This window comes from Oryzias melastigma, linkage group LG5 (assembly GCF_002922805.2).
Source record: "Oryzias melastigma strain HK-1 linkage group LG5, ASM292280v2, whole genome shotgun sequence".
Taxonomy (NCBI): Eukaryota; Metazoa; Chordata; class Actinopteri; order Beloniformes; family Adrianichthyidae; genus Oryzias; species Oryzias melastigma.
The window spans coordinates 26,362,042-26,382,574 of NC_050516.1; the positions used below are offsets into that span (position 1 = coordinate 26,362,042).

General features: G+C 37.8%; 1 protein-coding gene across 4 annotated transcripts in view; it reads left to right on the forward strand.

Moving 5' to 3' along the window:
* The window catches only part of kif5ab (kinesin family member 5A, b), an 87,204-nt gene that overhangs the window by 53,931 nt on the left and 12,740 nt on the right, over positions 1 to 20,533 (forward strand). For all 4 annotated transcript variants that reach the window (XR_002918954.2, XM_036212004.1, XM_024269465.2 and 1 more), the window contains 10 exons: positions 8,291 to 8,437; positions 8,850 to 9,038; positions 9,517 to 9,634; positions 11,500 to 11,564; positions 12,367 to 12,476; positions 15,562 to 15,663; positions 16,076 to 16,136; positions 16,256 to 16,327; positions 16,476 to 16,574; positions 20,045 to 20,261. Coding sequence is in view for 3 of the 4 variants with exons in the window: in XM_036212004.1 (XP_036067897.1) it covers positions 8,291 to 8,437; positions 8,850 to 9,038; positions 9,517 to 9,634; positions 11,500 to 11,564; positions 12,367 to 12,476; positions 15,562 to 15,663; positions 16,076 to 16,136; positions 16,256 to 16,327; positions 16,476 to 16,574; positions 20,045 to 20,261 (1,180 nt within the window). In the remaining variant the exon portion in view is untranslated. The remainder of the gene's footprint in view (positions 1 to 8,290; positions 8,438 to 8,849; positions 9,039 to 9,516; positions 9,635 to 11,499; positions 11,565 to 12,366; positions 12,477 to 15,561; positions 15,664 to 16,075; positions 16,137 to 16,255; positions 16,328 to 16,475; positions 16,575 to 20,044; positions 20,262 to 20,533) is intronic.

Sequence of the window (20,533 nt, forward strand, 5' to 3'; positions counted from 1 at the left end):
ATCACATCTTAAAGAATCAGAAATCAGAACCAAAATTTCAACTTGTTCAAAGTGTTTTGACTTTGATTTTTGTTTTTTTTTTAGCTAATTTGGTATTTTAATGTTCTTTATATTTGACATTAAAAGAAAAAAAAGATAATGGTGCAACAAAATCCTAATGATAAAAACACCATGATTTACTTGTGGGTTTTATTTTGAAATAAATGTATGTTTCCTGCTGCTGGCAAAATAAAATAAATTGAAAACACTATTTATAGAGACATGAACTAATTCAATTATTGTCGTATTTAAAAGTTACATTTTATAAGTAAATGTTTAATGGGCACAGAATCATAAAATATTGTGTATTTTTCTAAAGTATAAAGTGCGACTTTTCGGTTCTTGGGTTCTATAAGAAACTGGATCAAACGGCTCTTTTAATGCCAAAGGTTGCAGACCCCTGATTGTGATTATTATTTACCAAAACTTTTACTTGCTAGGTTTGTAAAGCTTGAATTTAATGCAGACTAATTATTTTTTATACAGAGCTCTACAAGTACAAGTAGATGAACTGACTTCTTCCTCCTTTACTAAAGGTGTGCCTCAGAGATCAATCCTTAGTCCACTTTTGTTCATCATTTATATCAACAAGACTTATTTCAATGTTTTAATTGGATGGTTCTTAAACACAACTCAGCATTAACAATCTAGTAAAGTCGACGCATTATCTTCTTCTTGATAAAGTTTTATTTTATTTGCTGCAATTTTAGTTTTAGCCCTAGACTAAATAAATGTCTACAGCCATCTTTAACAATAATTTATCCCACTAATAAGTGTTTATAGAGCTTTGGGGGAAAAAAGTGTTGTAATATGTATCCATGGCACTTGATCAGCCTGCCAAGTTTGTTAAAGATAAGGAGCTTGTTTCTTTAGACATTCATACCTGCAAATTTATGTTTTAAGTTCGTCTCAGGATATTTTTTTATGATTGTTGTGGCATAAACGGTGCAATACCTTTTGATAATAGTTCTCAATATACCATATAGTAAAACTAAGATATCCCTTTTGCTCATTTTGATAATTTACGATGTGTGATATTAGTGATCAATATTGCAATGACGATACGACTTGCTACACATGACCATGTAGCAAAACAGCTAATGCATCACCTCTATTTCACTGCATCAGTTTTATTTAAATACATTTTACAGAACTTAAATTATACTCCAAATGGTCGGTGAGTATCCAACATGAGAGGTCCACTTGATTGGTCAAATGCAAAAAGGGCTCTAGGTTTTTTTTATCCTGTCTTTTTAATGAGTTTTCAAATTTAACAAAAATAAATATAAACATGAACAGGCTCAGACTCTAGACAAGCTGAACAAGTACTTTGACAAAACTAAACTAAGTGAATAAATAAAATAAAATGGCATGGCAACCAGAATAAAAAAAATCCCCTTAAGAAAGTGGTGGCAACTTTACATATCTAAAATAAGGACCCCAAGCAAAAAATTAAATAATCATTTTTTTACATGTATTAAACATGTTTTATATTCCAGTGAAATCAAGTCCAGTAACACTTTTTGCTGTCCATTAACTGTTGGCCCTTTTTCACCGATCTACTGTAGTTGTTTGATCTTGCAGCAAAAATTAACACATCTTATCCTCTTTATTTGAGATTGCATTTTTGCAAAAGGAGACATAAGGGATCCAAATCCAGGTCCAGTAAAATGGCTTTTTAATTTGTTAAATACATCAAGCTGCCATAAGATTCTGCATGTGTAAACACTAGGTAACCATTTATTGCAATTTAATATGCAATATGTGTATTGAACGTGATATTGCGTTGATGATAAATTTGACATGTATTGTGCAAGCTTACTACACACTTATTCGCACATCTATAGGGGAAATGTAGAGTCATTAATTAACCTATGAAGCATTTTCTTGGTCTGTGGGAAGGCCCCAAACTAAAACAGTTTAGATTATTTTAAAATAAATCTCAAGCCCATTATTCCTTACTTAAACTATCTGTTGTAGAGAATTGATCCAGTTAAGAAAAGAGATTAATGATACACAGAAATGGTCAAACCTTCATTAAATGTATCATTTTATTGCATGTGGGATGTTATAAAATGTTAAAAAAAAAACTTTATGCCTCCTTGTGTTTCTCTCAGTGTAACCCAGATATATAGATATACATATTAAAAAAGGCTTTCTGAGAATCTATTCCAATATTCTACACTACACATTTATTTCTATGCATTCATTTCATCTAATACAGCTCCTATGTTTGGGTCCGGTACCCTCTCCACTCATGTAACAGGAGCTTCCCTCAGGGATGAGCTCTGGAAGTCTGATAAAATCTAATACCAATCCAATATAACTGGATAGAAAGGAGTGTTGGAGCAAAAATGATGTGACTACTGCCTAGGAGTTTGGTTAAACTGAAAGTTTTTTTCCATTTCTGTATGTCACAAACCTTAATAACTTAAACTGCAGAAGGGTTTCAACTCCACACCCCTTCTTTTTGGTCCTTCTAGCTTCCCGTCCATTGATTGTCAATATGCCATTCCCCTGTGTTTTACACCTTATACAGCTCAGTCACTGCCTGCCACATTGCCAGTTTGTCTTCTGCACCGTCCAGCTTTCAAATGAAGTTCTCATTGACAAAGCCTCTCGTCCTGTTCTCTCTACTGGAATAGTTACCGATCCTAGATTGACTTTTGGATCTCCATGTGGATTCTTTACTACAGATTCCCTCCTTTCTTCTCGCTTGGCGGAAAATCACCATAAGCACAGCATCCAAGAAAGAGTTTATTTCAAGAAACACTGACAGGACCCCCGATTCTTCTTCTCTACTGGCATTGCTTCAGCCTCTCACTCTCGCTCCATCCTGGACACACAAGGAGGAGAATCGATGCCTCAACAGTTAACCCTTGCTGTAGTCACTGCAGTGATGGATCCAGGACATTTTCTCAGGGGGGACAAAGGGGGCAGGAGGTTCTGGCATGGTGACAAATCACAATAGCACAACCTTACGTACATGGATTGAACAAATAATCTTAAAAAAATGAATTTTAAATGGACCATACCATTAAAAAAAACAACTTTTGGAGCATTTTGTGTTACAATGTTCATTCTTCACTATAAACAACCCCAAAGCGGATTTTGATCCATTCACGCATTTCTGAGTAATCCTCTAAAAACCTGCGCTCTCAACAACAGCCCCTCCCAGACCCACAAAAATGAGCAGGTCCTCACGTGCTGATGTCACAACGTGACCAGCCCCTTTCAGGAAGAGTCTGCTCCGCCCCTAGGATAACGCAAACATTTTCTCCGCCAAGCTAGTGGTGATCAGCTAGCTGTGCGAGCCCCCCACCCCCGGCTCATATAGACGCCGGCTGTCTGTGTTGTGATCCAGTTTAGTGATGGCCAAGAAACGCTCATTCAGTTTGGTGTTCAAACTTCGTGAAGAAACTTCTGATAAGGAATCTGCACGACATGTTGGGATGGATCCTGAACGTATCTGATATTGGCGTAAGCAGATGAGTGATATTGGGAAGACGGCAGGGAAAAGGGAGCAGACTATTTCCTGGTGGAGAAAGGGAGAAGTCTATTTTCTGATGGAGAAAGGGAGCAAACTATTTCCTGGTGGAGAAAGGGGGAAGACTATTTCCTGGTTCCGGGTATGAAAATAGTTCACAAAAATAACTTATATTTCATAAATAATTTGTTTTTTAGTGCTCCAAAGGTAATATATGCAAACATATATTTATATATGGTTATAGTTTATTCTGAAAGACTTAAGAAAAGCACAACAGGAACTAAAAAAATCACCTTACACTTGATACACTAACTCGATTGCATGTATTGGCAAAATAGTGTGAACCCAGACCATTAGTGTGAATGCAACTCAGAAGATTCTGAGAAAATGGCCCTCTTTTCCTTGAAGCCCTGGCCGCTGCACCCCAGGGATGCTGATGAGAGCATCAGCCATTGCTTGTACTCAAACTTTGATCCCTTTTAGTGGGGCGTTATTGACCATCATCAGCGCAGACACAAATTCAAGTGTGTGCCGCAATGGTCTGAACCTTCCTCAAAGCAGAAAAAAACAGCGCTCACCTCATGTCTCATGGTTGTTAGGTCTTCTTCAAGGGTTCTATAGAACTCTACTTTTTGAGTTTTATTGCGTGGGTTTAATGTGCAAATCTTAAGTGTTTGCATCTGCTATCTCTTGTGCAGCTAGTAAATAAACAGCAAATGCAAATTATCACATGTCCAGGCAATATTTGAACTCTTTAATTGGACTCTCGATAAATCAGACTCAATAAATGTAACTTTTCACAAATAGCTCGGCTCATTTAAAGCAGTGGTATACAGTGAGGCAAAAACTAATTTAGTCAGCCAACAGTAGTGCGATTTCTCTCAGTTCATAAGATTCCCTTGGTCCCTGTGTGTCATTCTGTGGTTTTTGCACTCCATTCTTGTCATCATTTTGACCCCACGGGGTGAGATCTGGACTGGAGCTCCAGACTGATGGAGAATTTCAGCATCTTTTAATAAATGTTCTGTTGCAGATTTAGTCTTTCCAGCCTGGTGCAAGTGAACAGGTCCACAATGCTGTTTATGGTGTCCTTAGACAGCTCTTTGGTTATGGTCAAAGTGGAGTTTGAAGTGTGACTGCTGAATCAGGGTCATAAAGATTTGAAACCCATATAAATAATAATAATAATAATAATAATAAAACAACTTGAAAAAATCAGGCTTGATTAGAATAGTTTGCCCCGTTTCTTACACTTGATTACTAACTATTTGATTAAGGAAACACTCAGAAATGCAATGTAAAGCTTAACTTTCTTTCTATATGTCCTCCATCATCAGAAAAAATGCCACAAGATCATGTTAAAACATCAAAAACACAGTTTTCATCAGAGTTGGTCCTTAAATTTTTGGGTAAAATAAGTATTTGGTCCCCTACAAACAAGATTTCTTGCTGTAACTTCTTTAAGAGATCCATCTGTCCTTTAAATCTCATGCTCTCTTATGGGGTCCAGATGACCCACCCTTATATTGATGTGACCCTTAGATTGACGGGATTTTATGTCTGCCACGGACACCAGTGAAAATAAAAAAGTCATTAAAAAAAAAGTTCAAATGTAGACATGCCTAGGATAGCACAATGGTTAAGGACCCAGGAGTGTTTCTTTAATTAAATTGTTGTGAATCAGCAGTAAAAGAAACAATGCAGTCGGAAAAAGCTTTTAGGTGTACGCCACAAACTCCCAGCTCCACTCCATTGTGATGCATCAACTACAGACAAATAGATCCATGTGTGTCTTTGTTTTCCTCGTCATCCGGCTCAAAACTGTACAGCTGAATAGCTCCAATATTGCTAACCATTTTTATTACATGGCTAATTTTTATGTTTGGGGTGTGAGTGGATTTAAGATAGCGGGAGAGCGTGTAAACAGATGGATGATGGGAAATGGGGGCAGGCTTACTCTGAACCAATGACTATAACTCAGAGGCAAATTTCTGATGAACTCCTGCTGCTCTCCAGAAACTATGCTCTATATAAGGACAGGATTTTGATAAAAGACCACTGGGAACACTTTAAAAACAGATGCTAGAAGTGACTTTAATATTTAAATGAAAAACCCTACATTGTAATTTCTTGGATTCCCCAATCCCCATTCCATCCTTCATAGTTTAGATGTGTCTATGATAAAATGAAAGACCTCTTATTTTTTTTAAGTGGAAGAATTTGCCCAACTGGTGCTTACTTATTTTTTTAACCACTGTTGAAGTGTCTAAATTTAATTGAGGGCCTTCAGTGGTGATTTTTTTTTTTTTGTTTGTAGACGAGGTTGTGTTGAAGCTTGGTTTGGGGTGTTGGGGGGGTCAGCTGCCCCCTGTAGATCTCAGCTCTGACTCACTGATAATTGTCTCCTTGATCCCCAGACGAGGTTATGTCAGCGGTCCCTCTGCTGCTGCTGTTCACCCCAATCGAGTTTTTAATTAAAGCTTTGAACCTAATGTCGTTAAACTTAACAAGGTTGTCCATCCTCCATTTCACCCTTTTTCTGCCTGCTGGGTGTTTTGTAAATACTGTACATCTTGAAACTGTAGATCTGACCCCAAAATTAAGTTCTGGTGGTTATTTTCATTCATCTTTTCCATCGACTTCCTTATTTCATTCTTTGGAAGCTTCTTTTTTAACCTTGACTGGCTTCCGTTATCACTCTAACAGCTTCATCAGCATCTCCTCATAAATATTTTATGACCAAACCTAACTATTTAGCATTTTAAAACTGAACCTATTTTTTTTCTGAAGAAAAAATGTGGAAACAGAATCACCCTAAACCCATCCTTAAAATACGACCGACACCTTCAAAAGTGTTTCACAAAAGAGAAACCGACTTGATTCAATGAGGAAATGGAGAACTTGTTTTTTCCATTGAAAGCCTCAGGGAGCAAATCTTTAATGAGGAAGAGGAGAAAGAAGAGGAAGCAGAACAGAGGTAACCAGTGGGAGTTCGGCTCATAGCAGCAGGCTTTATAATGGAGGTGTTTGTAGTGGACACAGCACACAATAGAAACAGCTTTATTCATGATTAGGAAAGTTAAACAGGCTCCAAAATATGTCAAATGTGCTTGATTAATTATCTAATAATGTTTAATAAACAGAAATAATAAATGAACTGTAATTAGTGGTAAAAATTGTTGAAATTTGGCAATAGTATTTTGCTTTGGGTGGTAATTTTATTAAGTAAGTTATTTTCATAGAATGATTTTTTTTATATATATATTTATTTTTAAAAATCCATTAAAAAGATGTATGTGGATACCATAACAAACTTTTGAAAATCTATTACAATTTATGGGAAATAGAGCAGCCTTATCTTTGCTGCATCAGAGAAATAATGGAAACCTATTTTACTCCGAGGACTCAGACTCCCTGATCTGTTTCAGATCTGTTCTCCAGTCAGTTCTTATCTCAGCAGTATATTGGTTGGTGATTTTGTGGGCTTTATGTGTTGCTTCTTGGTTTCCCCCGGGTGATAATGACGTTAAAGTGCTCTATTTCCAGTGAAATGTGAATGGGTGACATCATGGAGCTTTTTTTGTGCACGTTTTTGGAGGCCCTTTTCTTGAGTAATGCAGATTTAAAGGCTTTACAGTTGCCAGTGTCGTGCTCTTCAGATCTAATGCGGTGTTTGCAGCACTTGCTGATATGTGGAGAGTGTGGAAAAGAGGTGAAGAGGCGTGTGCGAGCAGGTTGGAGTGGGTGGAGGAAGGTGTCAGGTGTGATGAGTGACAAAAGAGTGTCGAAAAGATTGAAAGGAAAAGGTGTAGAAGGCTGTGGTGATAGCAGCCATGCTGTTGGTTTAGAGACTCGGAGGAAGAGACGGGAGGCAGAGCTGGAGGTAGCAGAGAGGAGGATGAGGAGGTTCACTTTGGGAGTGACGAGGATGTAGGAACAGCTCATGAAATAAATGCAGGGAAGCAGATTGAGATGATTTGACAGGATGAACGGTAGTTATTCTGGTAAAAGGATGCTGAGGTTGGATGTTCCTACAGGAGGCTTAGAGGAAGACCAAAGAGGAGGATCATGGGTTTAGTTAAAGTCCCATTCACCTCTGAGATGTGGGCGGGACTTTTGGTGTGAAGTAAGCACCCTCTTTTTGATATTTTATTGGCTGAGCTTCAATTGGTGTAGGGTTTAATACTTTGTTCCATTTTTATGAGCTTTTTATGAGCACAAGCACAAAAACAAGTTTATTTTAATTTGTCAAAAATGTGGCAATGATCAACAGACAGCACTTTTAAAGCCACATTTATAGAGTTTAACAGCCAAAAAAGTTGATTTAAGGTTTGGTTACTTTTTGAGGAGAAAATGAGGGGGAAGAGATGGATGACTTTCTTTGGCGACCCCTAAAGGGAGTCGAAAGAAAAAGAAGAAACCAAAGATTTCACAATTTCTAAACACAATGCATAAACCAATATGTTTTTTTAAGTCTCAATCACACAGTTTTATATATTTTTTTATTTCAGAAGGAATACAAACTGTTAATGTTGAAGCAAAAACAAAATGTGCATAGTGTACCATTGTGGGTTAGTAAAAGGCTCTCTAACAGTAATATTCTAATGATGAATTTTCTTACTTTTCTTTATAGTACATTTAAACATCTCTTTATTTAGAAGCTATGTTCTAGCATTGCAAATGTACTTACAATAAAAGACGTGACTTCCTTTTCCTCCCTCTTTTCCTAACACGACTCTTCTCTTCTCTTCTCTCCTACAACAGGCTCATCTCATGGCTGTGGAGGCCGAGCTGTCTCATATCCAGGAAGTGAGTACTCAGCAAAGGAAACGCATCGCAGAGATCATCAACAGACTAATGAAGGACCTGCGAGAGTTCAGCACCATTGTGGGAAACAAGGAAATCAAGCTGGTGGGTAAAAGAGAAGTTAGAGATTAGGACTCTGGAAATGTAATCTGAGAGATAAATACAAGAGTGCTGGTATAAAAGTCAATTTTTATTTTTGTTTTTTCATCTTGGAAATTGCATCCACAGATGATTTTTTGATATTTTCTCTTAAATCTGTATGTATTTGTCGACATGTTTTCTCGCTCCACCACCCATTTTTAGCGGATCTGCTAAATTGATAGGGGTTTTTTTGTTTTGTTTTTATTTTATTTCATTTATCTTATTTATTTTCATTTATTTTATCTATTTATTTATGCAATTTTTATGTTTATCTGATGGTTATGTGTCAGAGCCCTGAGGATCTCACTCTGCACCATCGTAATTTCCGTCTTTCAGTGCACTGTCGATCAAACATTGCACCCTTTTTCCTCTCCAGCCCATAGACAGAAGCGGAGCGATCGAGGAAGAGTTCACCGTGGCTCGCCTCTTCATCAGCAAGATCAAATCCGAGGTGAAGTCCATGGTGAAGCGCTGCCGCCATCTGGAGAACCTCCAAGTGGAGTGTCACCGCAAGATGGAAGAGACGAGCAGGGAGCTTTCGGCATGTCACCTGCTCAACTCACAGGTAAAAGTTCTGAAGTGAATGACCCAAATATGAAATAAATGCACAGAATTCCTTAGCTCTTAAACTACATCCCATAAGGTTCAGTTTTCATTTAATTACTAACATTTCTACAGTGGTATTCACTGAGCCGTCACTTCCCTTTGGGATTCCATCCTCTCTTTAAGAAAACCAAAGCATCTTTCATCTGTTTATGGAGATTTTACATTTTAATGCATGAAAAGTATGCTCTGCACACACTGCTGTAAGTCTTAAGTATGGCATGAATAATATTCCGTCTGTGAATGAGGCTGCCTTGGGCTACAAGGATGTAAATTTTACAATGTTTTGTGCATAAACCCAATTCAATATAGACTTCCGATCATAAATATGTAATAATTGTTCATTCAGCTAAAAGCAACATCTAGATAAATGTTCTTCTGGGTTGGGGGTTTCGCTCGCTAGTAAACTTCCTGCATCCACGGTGTGTTGTGGCTTTCAGCACGAGGCAAAGATCCGCCACATTTCGGAGTACGTGGAGAACTTGGAGCTGAAGAAGAGACAGCTGGAGGACAGCTATGATTCTTTGACTGAGGAGCTGGCCAAGCTCCAGGCTCAAGGTAAGAATGAAGTCAAAGCAGGAGCCAAAGTCCTCACCCTTTATTGATGTTTTCTGTCTGTGGTTTAGGAAGATGAAAGGAAAATCAAAAAGGAAAATTGATGGGCAGCATGTTGGTTGGCTGCACAGATGCAAAATAATTCTCTTAAAGCAGGGGGGTCAAACTCAACCACACAGGGGGTCTCCTCAGTAACCCTCTTGCAGCATCTCTCTAGCTGTAAAAAGTGTTGATGCAGACGTTTAAAACTGGTCAGTGAAAAATAAACTTTGAATTAGTGAACTTATCCTGACAAGATTACACAGAGTAGGACTTTCTTTTTTCTCTTGTTGCTTTTCGCCGCCCTTGTAAATCCTGGTCAATGACTTAAGAGATCTGGAGTCACATACTTTCGTTTACAAGCTTTAGTTTAAGACAGAAAGTTCAGGTAGACGGCAGTCTGAATATAGAACTTACACAATCTTCAGGACTACATTAAGCAGACTCCATCTGGACCAACAGACATTTAAGTCTGAATACACCCTAAGTTATTTCCTTTCTGCATCACTTGTGTTGTATTTTGTGTTTCCGTGTGTACTGGTTCTGTAAGAGTTGGATTACTGTGCTGTTTTTAAATCTACCTCTCAGCTGTTATGGTCTATTTAACTTAAGATTAAAACATTCCGGAAACCATTTTAAAAAGATCAACTGAGAAACGTCAGTTTAACATCTGATTTAGCTTGTAGATTACATGATAAGACCTTCTGAAACTGGCAGACAGTTTAATAAATGTTTGGGATGGATTCTTATAAGCCTTTTGGTTTCAGGGAAATCTAAATTTGGACATTTATTTTGCATCGAACGTAAAAGCTCTATCAATCTAGAATAAGACAACAAGTTTTGTTTTTATCTCGACTGTGATGCTCAACGTATCCAGAATAACACATTCATAGACAGTAGTTTTACATCTACGGACAGCAAAACAGTTACCAATTATTACTCAACAAAATCAATTAAAAAATAGTTTTTATAAAAATACGAATTGAATAAATAAATTAATAATCTTCAAATCAACTATGTAAGAATAAAATTAGTCATGATAAATCCTGGTATTTTGTGTCATTCTATTTTGTAACTTTTACCTTTAGAATCATAATAGATTGCAGTTTGAGTCAAACATAAAACTGTTTTTTTGCAAAATAAGAATTTTTAAACAGTTTCTGCCTTTGCAGACTGATTTGGCACAAAGGAGGAAATCTTCTTGTTTAAAGCTAAACTTTCATGCTCCAGTTTGTTTTTTCAGTCTCTTTTATAGACTTTTAGTTGAAAATAGAGCAAGCAAAGGTAGGAATTTGACAGAACCAACTAAAAAAAAATAAGGATAAAAAAGTTACCATTTGAAGTATTTGCAGAATGTAATCGGCTGCAGCTCCTGGTTGTGCAGTGACACAACTCGCAGCCCCCCAGAGGCATTTGAAGTCATTTTCCCTGTGGAGTCTCTGAGAGGTAAATAACTCGTATTTCCGAGCTTGTAAGTTAATTTTGTTCCAACTCAACAAGCAAACCAGACAGTCGCGGTTTATTATAAAGTGCCTGTGGGGGTTTTGATCCTGCCGCCTGGTGCAGGCCATCTCAGAACTTAAGAGATCTCATCGTCAGACAAAAGAAGCAGTGAACAGGAAAAACAGATTTAGACAAATGCAGATAGTTCACTTCCAGCTTAAGGCTTGAATTAAATCCTGCTCATCTCTGTTAACTTTAAGCTTTTAATCGTGTGGAAGAAAAAGAGTCAGGTCACCTCTTTCTGTCAACAAAATGATGTCAACGCCGCCATCCTATCTCTCACTTTGTTTTGTTTTGCTTCTTTTCAACAAAAAAATGTGTTTCAGACAGCTTGTCACAGGTGACCGGTGGAGAGAGTCGCACGCCTAACCTGAATTTCTGCGATATACAGGTAACCATGGCAACGGGGAGTGCAATTTTTGAGTGCTTACATTTTTTTGGCACCACCTCATCGCTTGGTTAACTGCAGTTTTTATTTGCTTGTCTTTGACTTTAAGTAAAAAAATGTTTTTTTCTGGTTACTAACTGGAGCACACCAGATAGTAACTACATTTTTTTGTTTGTAAAAACTGAAGTAAAAAAAAAATCTGCTGACTGACTGGTGGGCAGCAGATGGTAAGTAAAAAAATTGCTTTTTTTTGGTAAAACTTGAAGACATTTTTTGTGGATATTTTTTTTTTTTGTAATTATATTTTATTATCTTTTCAAACAAACAACAAACTTACTGGTGCGCACCAGTTAATAACCAGATTTTGTTTTTTTTCTTTAGTAAAAAATATATATATATATATATTTAGATGTCCCTTTAGGGGCTTTGAATGTGTGCTTTCCTCAATCTTGAAGTTGAGGTTCTTTGCATGCAAAGCCACATTTCTGGTAATGGCAATGATTGATTTGGCTGAATTTTTTTAAAAACAAATGCCCACTTTACTGTGGAACTTGACACATCTTAAAGCAGCAGCTTAATAGCTTCGGTCACTATTAATCAATTACTGTGCAACATCAGAGTCAGCATCACAGTGTAATTCAGCTGTTCAGGTTGTAAAAGTCTTTTTCATGGGAAATGCTGTTTCCTCTTGTTATTTCATCATTTCACTCCTACTTTGTTCACACCTCACGCTTCTTGCTTGGCTCTCTGTTGTTATCCACTCACGACGTATCCTCTCTTTTCTTTTTCGTTGCTGGTTCCTCAGAGGGCTCTGGAGCAGCAGATGGAATCACACCGCGATGCTCACAGCGAGCAGCTTGGTCGCCTTCGAGATGAAATCAATGACAAGCAGAAGATCATCAATGATTTGACCGAGTTAGTGCTTCTTTTTAGTTCTGCACGTTTATTTATTTAATATTAAAAAACCCAAACTCCAGTTTATTGATTTATAACCAGCAGTATAAATAAAAATATCAAAATGTTGCCCCAAAACCCCAAAACTGAGTTTTTAAGGACAGGTTATTATTTAAAAAAGGAGTAAATTATACAGATAGTTATTTAAAGTAAAATAAAAAAAAAAAAACTTGAGTGCCAAAGCTTCCAAATTATATGCACAGACCCTTTCCAAAAAGTATGAATCTCATGGAAAAATGTATTAATTTCCATAATTTAGTTTAGTCGGTGAAACTGAGTTTAAAACATTCATGTCTTGTACATTTGGGGAGATTTCTCAAAAATATTCTAACTTTTTACTTCCTGTTTTTATGGGATTTGTGAGGTAGAACCCCAAATTATGCAAAAGTGAAAAAAAATAAATACTTAAAATGAATTAAACAGTCGGCCCTGAATCTATATTCTATATAAGTCTGATTTTTTTTTTTTTTTTTTTTTTTTTTTTACGGAATTATAGAAATTCCTATGTTTAACTGGTTGATATCTGACTTTAGCCTTTGTGGGGTTCCTGTGTCCTTTTCTGTTTATCACCCAACAGTTTCTTATTGTCTAGAGTGCAGGCAGGCCACTTAGAAATCCGGCTGATTTACTGCAGTGACGTGCGGTTTATCATTGTCATCCTGACAAAAAAAAAAGGGCCGTTGCTGGAAAAGTCATCATCTGGATGACAGCGTATATTGCTTCAGGACTTGTATATTGTTCATCATGAATCACGCGTTCACAGACACTTCTGTTACCAGTGTTTCTGTGCACTAATACAACATATAATCATGATGTTGGCTCCTGGATGGAGTTTTTTTCATGTATGGCTGGCATCTTTTTAACCCTTTAACACCTTAGGTGTCACCGGTGATGCGTAAACATCACTGTAGCTTTTCAACTATTAACACGATCAATGTAATTCCAGCAGATTTTGAAGGAGAAAAGCGGCTTGAGCCCTGATTGTGTTAGCATGTGAAAAAATCCCAGTAAATCAAAGAACGTAAACACTGGAGCTCCGGTGTTAAAGGTCAAAGGTTTGCTGCTAAAAAGTGAAATTCGAACATATTTAAAGTTTAAATAACGTTCAAAGTTTGCAGAAAAGTCAAATTTTTGTAACTGACTGACCCATGAAAAAAAATACAGAAATGTATGAAAATCAGTACTTAAAAAACAACAAATATCTGAAAGTGTAACTTTGATTCTGATGACTTTTCAAAAATTGATCACATAGGATCAATTTGATGATAAAAATGATGATGAAGGAGCAGCAGCTGAAGTTGTGGCATGAAGAGCCTCTGGTCCAGGTTTGACCAACGTGAAAAGAGGTCCCTGCAGGTGTTGCGATTTAGCAATGTAATGCTCCATGCATGACCATCTGGAAGGAGACACTGGGAAGGCCATCTCAAGGGAGTGAAACACATTCAACCAGCTGGCCTGGGAGTGTCCGCCACCGCCAAAGGAGCAGCTGTGAGGAATTATTCATATAAATTTAGGGTTACTTTGCTTAGCTTGCTGGCACGGTCTGATGTGGATAAGTGGCTTGAAAGTGTGATGGATGGCTGGACGGATTTCAGTGGGACTGAACATATTTTAATGAAAAGCAAAAATGTCCTTCAAATAGACTGGTGCAAGAGGGTGGACATTCAATGTTAAAAACAATCTGAAAGTTAAAAATATGCAGTTTTTTAAAAGGCTGGATATACTGATGTTCTTTTCTGCTTTTCAGTGTTTTGTTGGGATCAGTTGTAATTACATTCATGCCAGTGAACTCTCAAGGTTGCTTTTTAAATTGTTGTATGGAGACATAATATACTCACTGGATTAGTGTTTGCATAATACTTGATTTGTAAGTCGTACGATACATTTTGTGCGTAACTGTGTGTACTCACAATTGTGTATTTACACGTACAGTCAAATACAAAAAACTTAGGAGTATGAAATACAATCAATGCAAGCACGACTTGAAATAACACCAGCCTAAAACTAACTTGACTGAACCTATTCACACAAAAAACACATTTACGTACAGATCATAGTTACAAATACAAATTGAGACTCCTTTCACGTCCTCAGATTTGTGCCCAGATGATGCATTTGAATGCTGCTAGAATGCTGGGTCATCAGTTTTCTTTTCAGTCACTTCGAACTTCGATTGGGAACAGTATCTAGTGAAAACTAGACATTTTCCAACTTTCCAAAACACAAAAAAAGGGCTGAGTGTTTTAAAAACTTGTATTTTATACCTTTTTTCTAAGGGCCTATATCATGCAAAAAAACTTTTTGAGCTTTTAAGGGTATTATAATAGTCACTCCTTACTATAAACAACCCCAAGGTGGTACTTGGATCCGTTCATGGATTTCTTAGTATTCCTCTAAAAATCTTCACTCTGAGCACCAGCCCCTCCTAACCCATGATGTCACAAAGTGGGAACCGCTCCTTTCAGAAAGAGTCTGCACTGCCAGCACCGCCCCCAGGCTAACACAATCACCCAATTTCTCCGCTCAGCTAACGGTGATGAGCCGCTAACTTTGCCGCTCAGTTTGCAGTAATCAGCCGCTAACTTCAATTCTAGCTTTTCTGCTCAGCTAGCATTGATCAGCCGCTAACTTCTCCCCTCAGCTAGCATCAATCAGCCGCTAACTTCTCTGCTCTGCTAGCATTGATCAACCGCTAACTTCACCCCTCAGCTAGTGGTGCTCAGCTGCTAACTTCGGCGCTCAGCCGCTAACCCCAGCCATCGCTACAACCAGTGTAGCGATGGCTGGAGCTACTAAAGGCAGATGAACGGTATGCACATCCATCCTAGCAAAAGTTTGGATGTTTTTTGTTTTCATGGATGAAACGCAGACATTTCTAAAATGCTGAGTAAATAAATGTCAAAGTAATAAATTATGCATTCAGTTAAGAATAGCAACACCAAAACTCTTGAGACTGATTAAAGTTGTGTACTTTTTTCTTTGTAATTTTAACTTTGACCATTGAAGTGAAACAATCCCTAATCTGCTAACCTTGTTCCCCTTTCAGCTGTAAACAGAGGCAGCAGTTGGAATTGGAGCAACTGCACAGCGACTGTGAACGCTTCAGAGTGCAGGACCATGAAAAGAGCCGGCAGCTGGAGGAACTGACGTAAGTTTGACGGTGTTGGCCAGCTCTCAAACGCCTAACCATATGGAGTCTGGGAGGCGAGCTGTCTCTCTAAATCCATCATTTGTCTTCCTTTTTTTATGATCCACTCACTCCGATAAAGTGACTGCAGTCTATTACAGTATCTGACTCTTAAGCTAATTTCACCCCTTTGGGGCCAGTTTCCATCCTGGTCTGGACCCTGTTCTTGCAGCATCTATTAGACGGAGGCCTCGTTCTCTGCTGACCTTTGCTGAATTTTGCATTAGATGACAGATGGGACAACAGTCTAATGAGTGGTGCAGCTGCTCCGTAAAGCCTTTGTTCCTTAGAATTGAATTACTTATGCAAATGAGGTAAATATTTGAGGATATAGTTGCTCAGTCTGTATGTGTGTCTACCTGTCAATCTATAGATTTCTCAATGAACGGCATGAACAGTCAAAGCAGGACCTGAAAGGGCTGGAGGAAACTGTCGTAAGTTGTTATTTACCGTCACGACTCAGCTTTCCCAGGAGCCGCTGGCTTACCAAACACTCTGTAATTGCTTTGACTGTACTTTTCTGGCTCTTTCTGCCTCTGTCCTGATTCTGCAGGCTCGGGAGCTCTACACACTTCACAACCTCCGCAAGCTTTTTGTTCAAGACCTCACGACTCGGGTTAGAAAAGTAAGAAGATAACTCAAAAGTAACCCTTTTTGAAGTTCTAGCAGAGTACCTTCAAAAGTAATGAGCTGTGGTTTTTTTTGTTTTGTTTTGTTTTACTTGTGCGCCTTTAGCCAACACTTTTATAACACATTTCTGGGTTTATTGGCAGAGTGCAGACATGGATGAAAGTGGAGGATTTCTCACCCAGAAACAGAAGATTTCGTTTCTTGAAAACAACCTGGAGCAGCTTACTAAAGTTCACAAGCAGGTATCACAACTTAACTTAAGGATGCCACAGCAGTCTTTATCTACAAGTTGGTGGATTCTGTTCCAAAATGGTGGGTTTTTTCTTTTCTTTTGTTTTTCTAAACGCTGGATATGACATCACCGAATTCTCGAAGTGAAAATCGAATCAATATGAACATTTCACAACATCTACTTGTGACTTCACTGTGATCTAATGATGAAAATGTGAATGGTTTGTTCACAAAAATTAGTCGACCCGATGCATCGATGGATGCTAGTTTTTTGCAAAGACTTCTGGGAAATTTCTAGTGCTCGATTTTGTAATTGTAGATTCAGACAGCACTACGAAATGGCGAACGCACGAAGGGAAGGAATTTGGGCATAAAATTCAAATGTCACTCCCACTCAATCATGTCACCAATAGTCACCAGTTAGCTATGTTAGCGCTGTGCTGCTAGCGCTCAGAAATACATAGCAACATTGGTTTTATAACTTTAAAAGATCATGCTAAAACAAAAGGTCCTGACTTACATTTAAATATAAACTTCTGTTCATCAGAGCACACCCACTTGAAGAAAAGCGCTTCTCCTCTGAAGCACAGTTTACTCTTTCGCGGAGCGTTCTGCGTTCCTCTGGGTTAGCCCTTAAAAAAATATATTTCGATCAACTATATCTGAAATACTATATCAAAACAATTTAAGTGAAATCTTAGAATTGTTCTGAAAGTGTTAATTAGTCATTTAAAGACCCAGTTCGATGAAAATCTTGTTTTTAACATATTCCTGTGGCATTTTTGTTAATGTTGGACGACATATCTTTAAAAAAATAAAAAAAAAAGCTTAAAATTGCATTTCTGAGTATTTCTCCATTCAAATCAATGTGAGTCAAAAGCAGACACAAAAATGCAGTTAGAAAAAGCTTGTAGGTGTGACAGAGAAGCTAGTAGTGGCGTACCACTAGCTCCCTGCTTTACTGTTTTCTGATGCATTTACGTGTAGATGACTAGATCCATGAACGTCTTTGCTTTCCTTGTCTGAGCTAAAAACTGTACGACTGGATAGCTCCAATATTACTCACCATTTTTGTTGCACTGGTAATGTTAAGTTGGGGGTGTGAGGGGCTGTAAGCTAGCTGGAGAGCGTGTAAACAACTGGATGATGGGAAATGGGGGCAGGCTTACTCCAACAGCTGCTACTATATTTAAAAAAACATTACTGTTTTTTTTTATTATTATTTTGGCCAAAAGCGTAATAATAATAATTTAGAAAACGCTTGAATCAATTTTATAACAGATCAAAAAAGTATGCTTTAAATGGTGAAGCTTGAAAGTACTATATAAATAAAAAGGCTCTTTTTATATTTCCTGATCAATATCTATATTTTGTCTCCCGTTTCCACCCTCCAACTGAATCTATCGATCAAAGCTGAGTGGAAATCTTCAGCGTTTTCATTTGTTCCCCTTTAAACCAACATCAAAAGTGCTTTAATAATCTCTGAAGGGAAATCAAGTTGTTTGGGTCAGTCATGACAGTTATTGGAGAAAAGCATTGTGGGTATATTTTCTCAGTTTGTGAAGTCTTCAGCTTTGCTCAGCATTGAAAGACTGCAGAGATATTGTCTCCCTATGTGGTCAATTGTGTGTTACTCTATCAAATACCCTATCCAAGTTTCAGAAGCAACCTTAATTCAGTTGAATTTTACCCATAATGCACTCATTTTTCTTTGCTCAAGACTTATTTTTAAAAATCACATTTTGAATCAATTCTTAGTGTTTTCATCCTTTTTGGTGTGTTTTACCATAATTGACTTTTTTATTATAACAGCAGAGTTGATCTAGTTTTTACCAACAGCATCTAAAAGGTTTTACTTAAGTACAAACACACTTCACATCTCTGTTTTATGGGCCTAAATGGAGCAATAAAGGTGTTGTGCTGAATGTTCTGCAGAGTGGCACATATTCTGAGGCAGGCAGACTGGTGAGAGCTGCACTGCAGCAGTTTGTCAGGCAGAAAACCAATCCTAAACTTGCTGGTAGGAGTCTCCATCCCATCCACCACCTGCTGATACTGTGGAATGGAGGAGAGTCACGGTCGTTAATCAGCATACTCCCTGTGAAAGTCGATAAGGCTCCTGAAGCAAGCGTGGATACAAGTAGCACAGATTTAATCATCTGTCCTGGGAGAGTATTTACCTCATTCTTTTTTTTTTATCTTTATTTTTCAGATGATCTCTGACCAAATAGTCAACCAGCTTCACGTGGGCTTAAAATTTATATTAGAAATCTTTGCATTTATGTCAGAATCTGACCTGTTCTTGTGTTCAGTACTGAGTTTCTCTACATTTGCTGCTCTCAGAGAATAATTTTCATTTCATTATAAAAGTTTAGAATTCCTCCTGTAAAAAACAAACAGACTTTAATTAACCTGCTGGATTTTTTTTATTTGTTTGTTAATAAATCTCCAGTTGTGTTTAACAGGAGCTTTCTGTACTCAACAGAACTGGACCCACTTATTTAATGTAATTTTTATTAATATAATTTAGCCGTTGTGCTATCCTAGGTATGTCATCAATACAGCACGCTGAACTTTTTTTTCCAATGATTTTTGATTTTCTCTGGTGTGGCAGTCATCAAATCCTGTCCACCTTCATCTACATATGTTATGGGATGGATAACTTATCAATGTAAGGCTTGGGTCATCTGGACCCCATAAGACAGCACAGGGGATATTTTATATATTTTTTCATTTTAAAAACTTTTTTCTTTGACATACCTACATTTTGCGCATTTTCCACATTTGAAGTTCCAGACTTTCATGATACATGTGTGATATACCTAAGTCGTGTTTCTTGGATTCCTCACTGTGCGCAGATGTCCATAGAGAGTTTCAGCCGAGTCTTCATGTGAATTCGGTATTGACGTGTTTAAAGTTCTTGGTCAGTTGAGAAGTACGCAGTTTATGCGTATTTTACGTTTTTGTTTTTTTTTTTTACGAAATGAAAATCTTATTCAGTTGTGTGTGATTTTTGCAGAATGCATATTTGAATTTGTGGCTTTTCTCGACAGGTCCACGTATGTCTAACGGATTTTATTCTCATGTACCACAAATGTATAATTTTATTGCGTATACGGCACAGATTAAAATGACATAACTGGCTCACAAATCATTACTGAATTGCGTACAAACAGTGAAATAATCATTCAGGGTTTATTCGTTTGCGTATTTTGTGACAGGTATATAAATCAGCTGATCTTTCACCCTCCAGCAGTCTATACTGAGTGGGTATAGACCTGACCCCTGGCCTTGTCCAGACAGGGGTCAGGTCTTTCGCAGGGCTGACGGAGGGGGCCAGGTACGGCTGGCGCTGATTGCTGTTGTTTCAGTTGTTTTGGAAATTCTACCTTATTAAAATCTAGCAATTTGACTAACAATCTTATATTAGCAACAACAAAAAAATAGAATTTTTGCAATTATTATCTTCCTTCTTTTTCAGTTGGTTCGGGACAATGCAGATCTTCGCTGTGAGCTTCCAAAACTGGAGAAGCGTCTCCGCTCTACAGCTGAGCGGGTTAAGGCGCTGGAGGGCGCACTGAAGGAGGCAAAGGAGGGGGCCATAAAGGATCGACATCGTTACCAGCAAGAGGTGGAGCGAATCAAGGACGTGATGAGGACCCGCAATCCCTTCCGCCGGCCCCACGCTGCACAGATAGGTACGAGCTCACCTCGCACATTCAGTACTTCTATGAAATAACAACTACAAGGAGCCAAACAGGACGTGACACTGCTGGATGTGGCGATGGATCTCCATTTATCAGAAGTAAATGTCTCAAGTAAATTAAAGTAAATGTTCTTCATATCATTTTTTTTAGTTTGTGCTAAATCTATGTGTTTTAAGAATACCTGAAATGTTAAAAAAAATGTAAATTCATCCCCTTTAACCAATTATTTAACCTCTACTTGACTTATTACAATATTAAAGTCA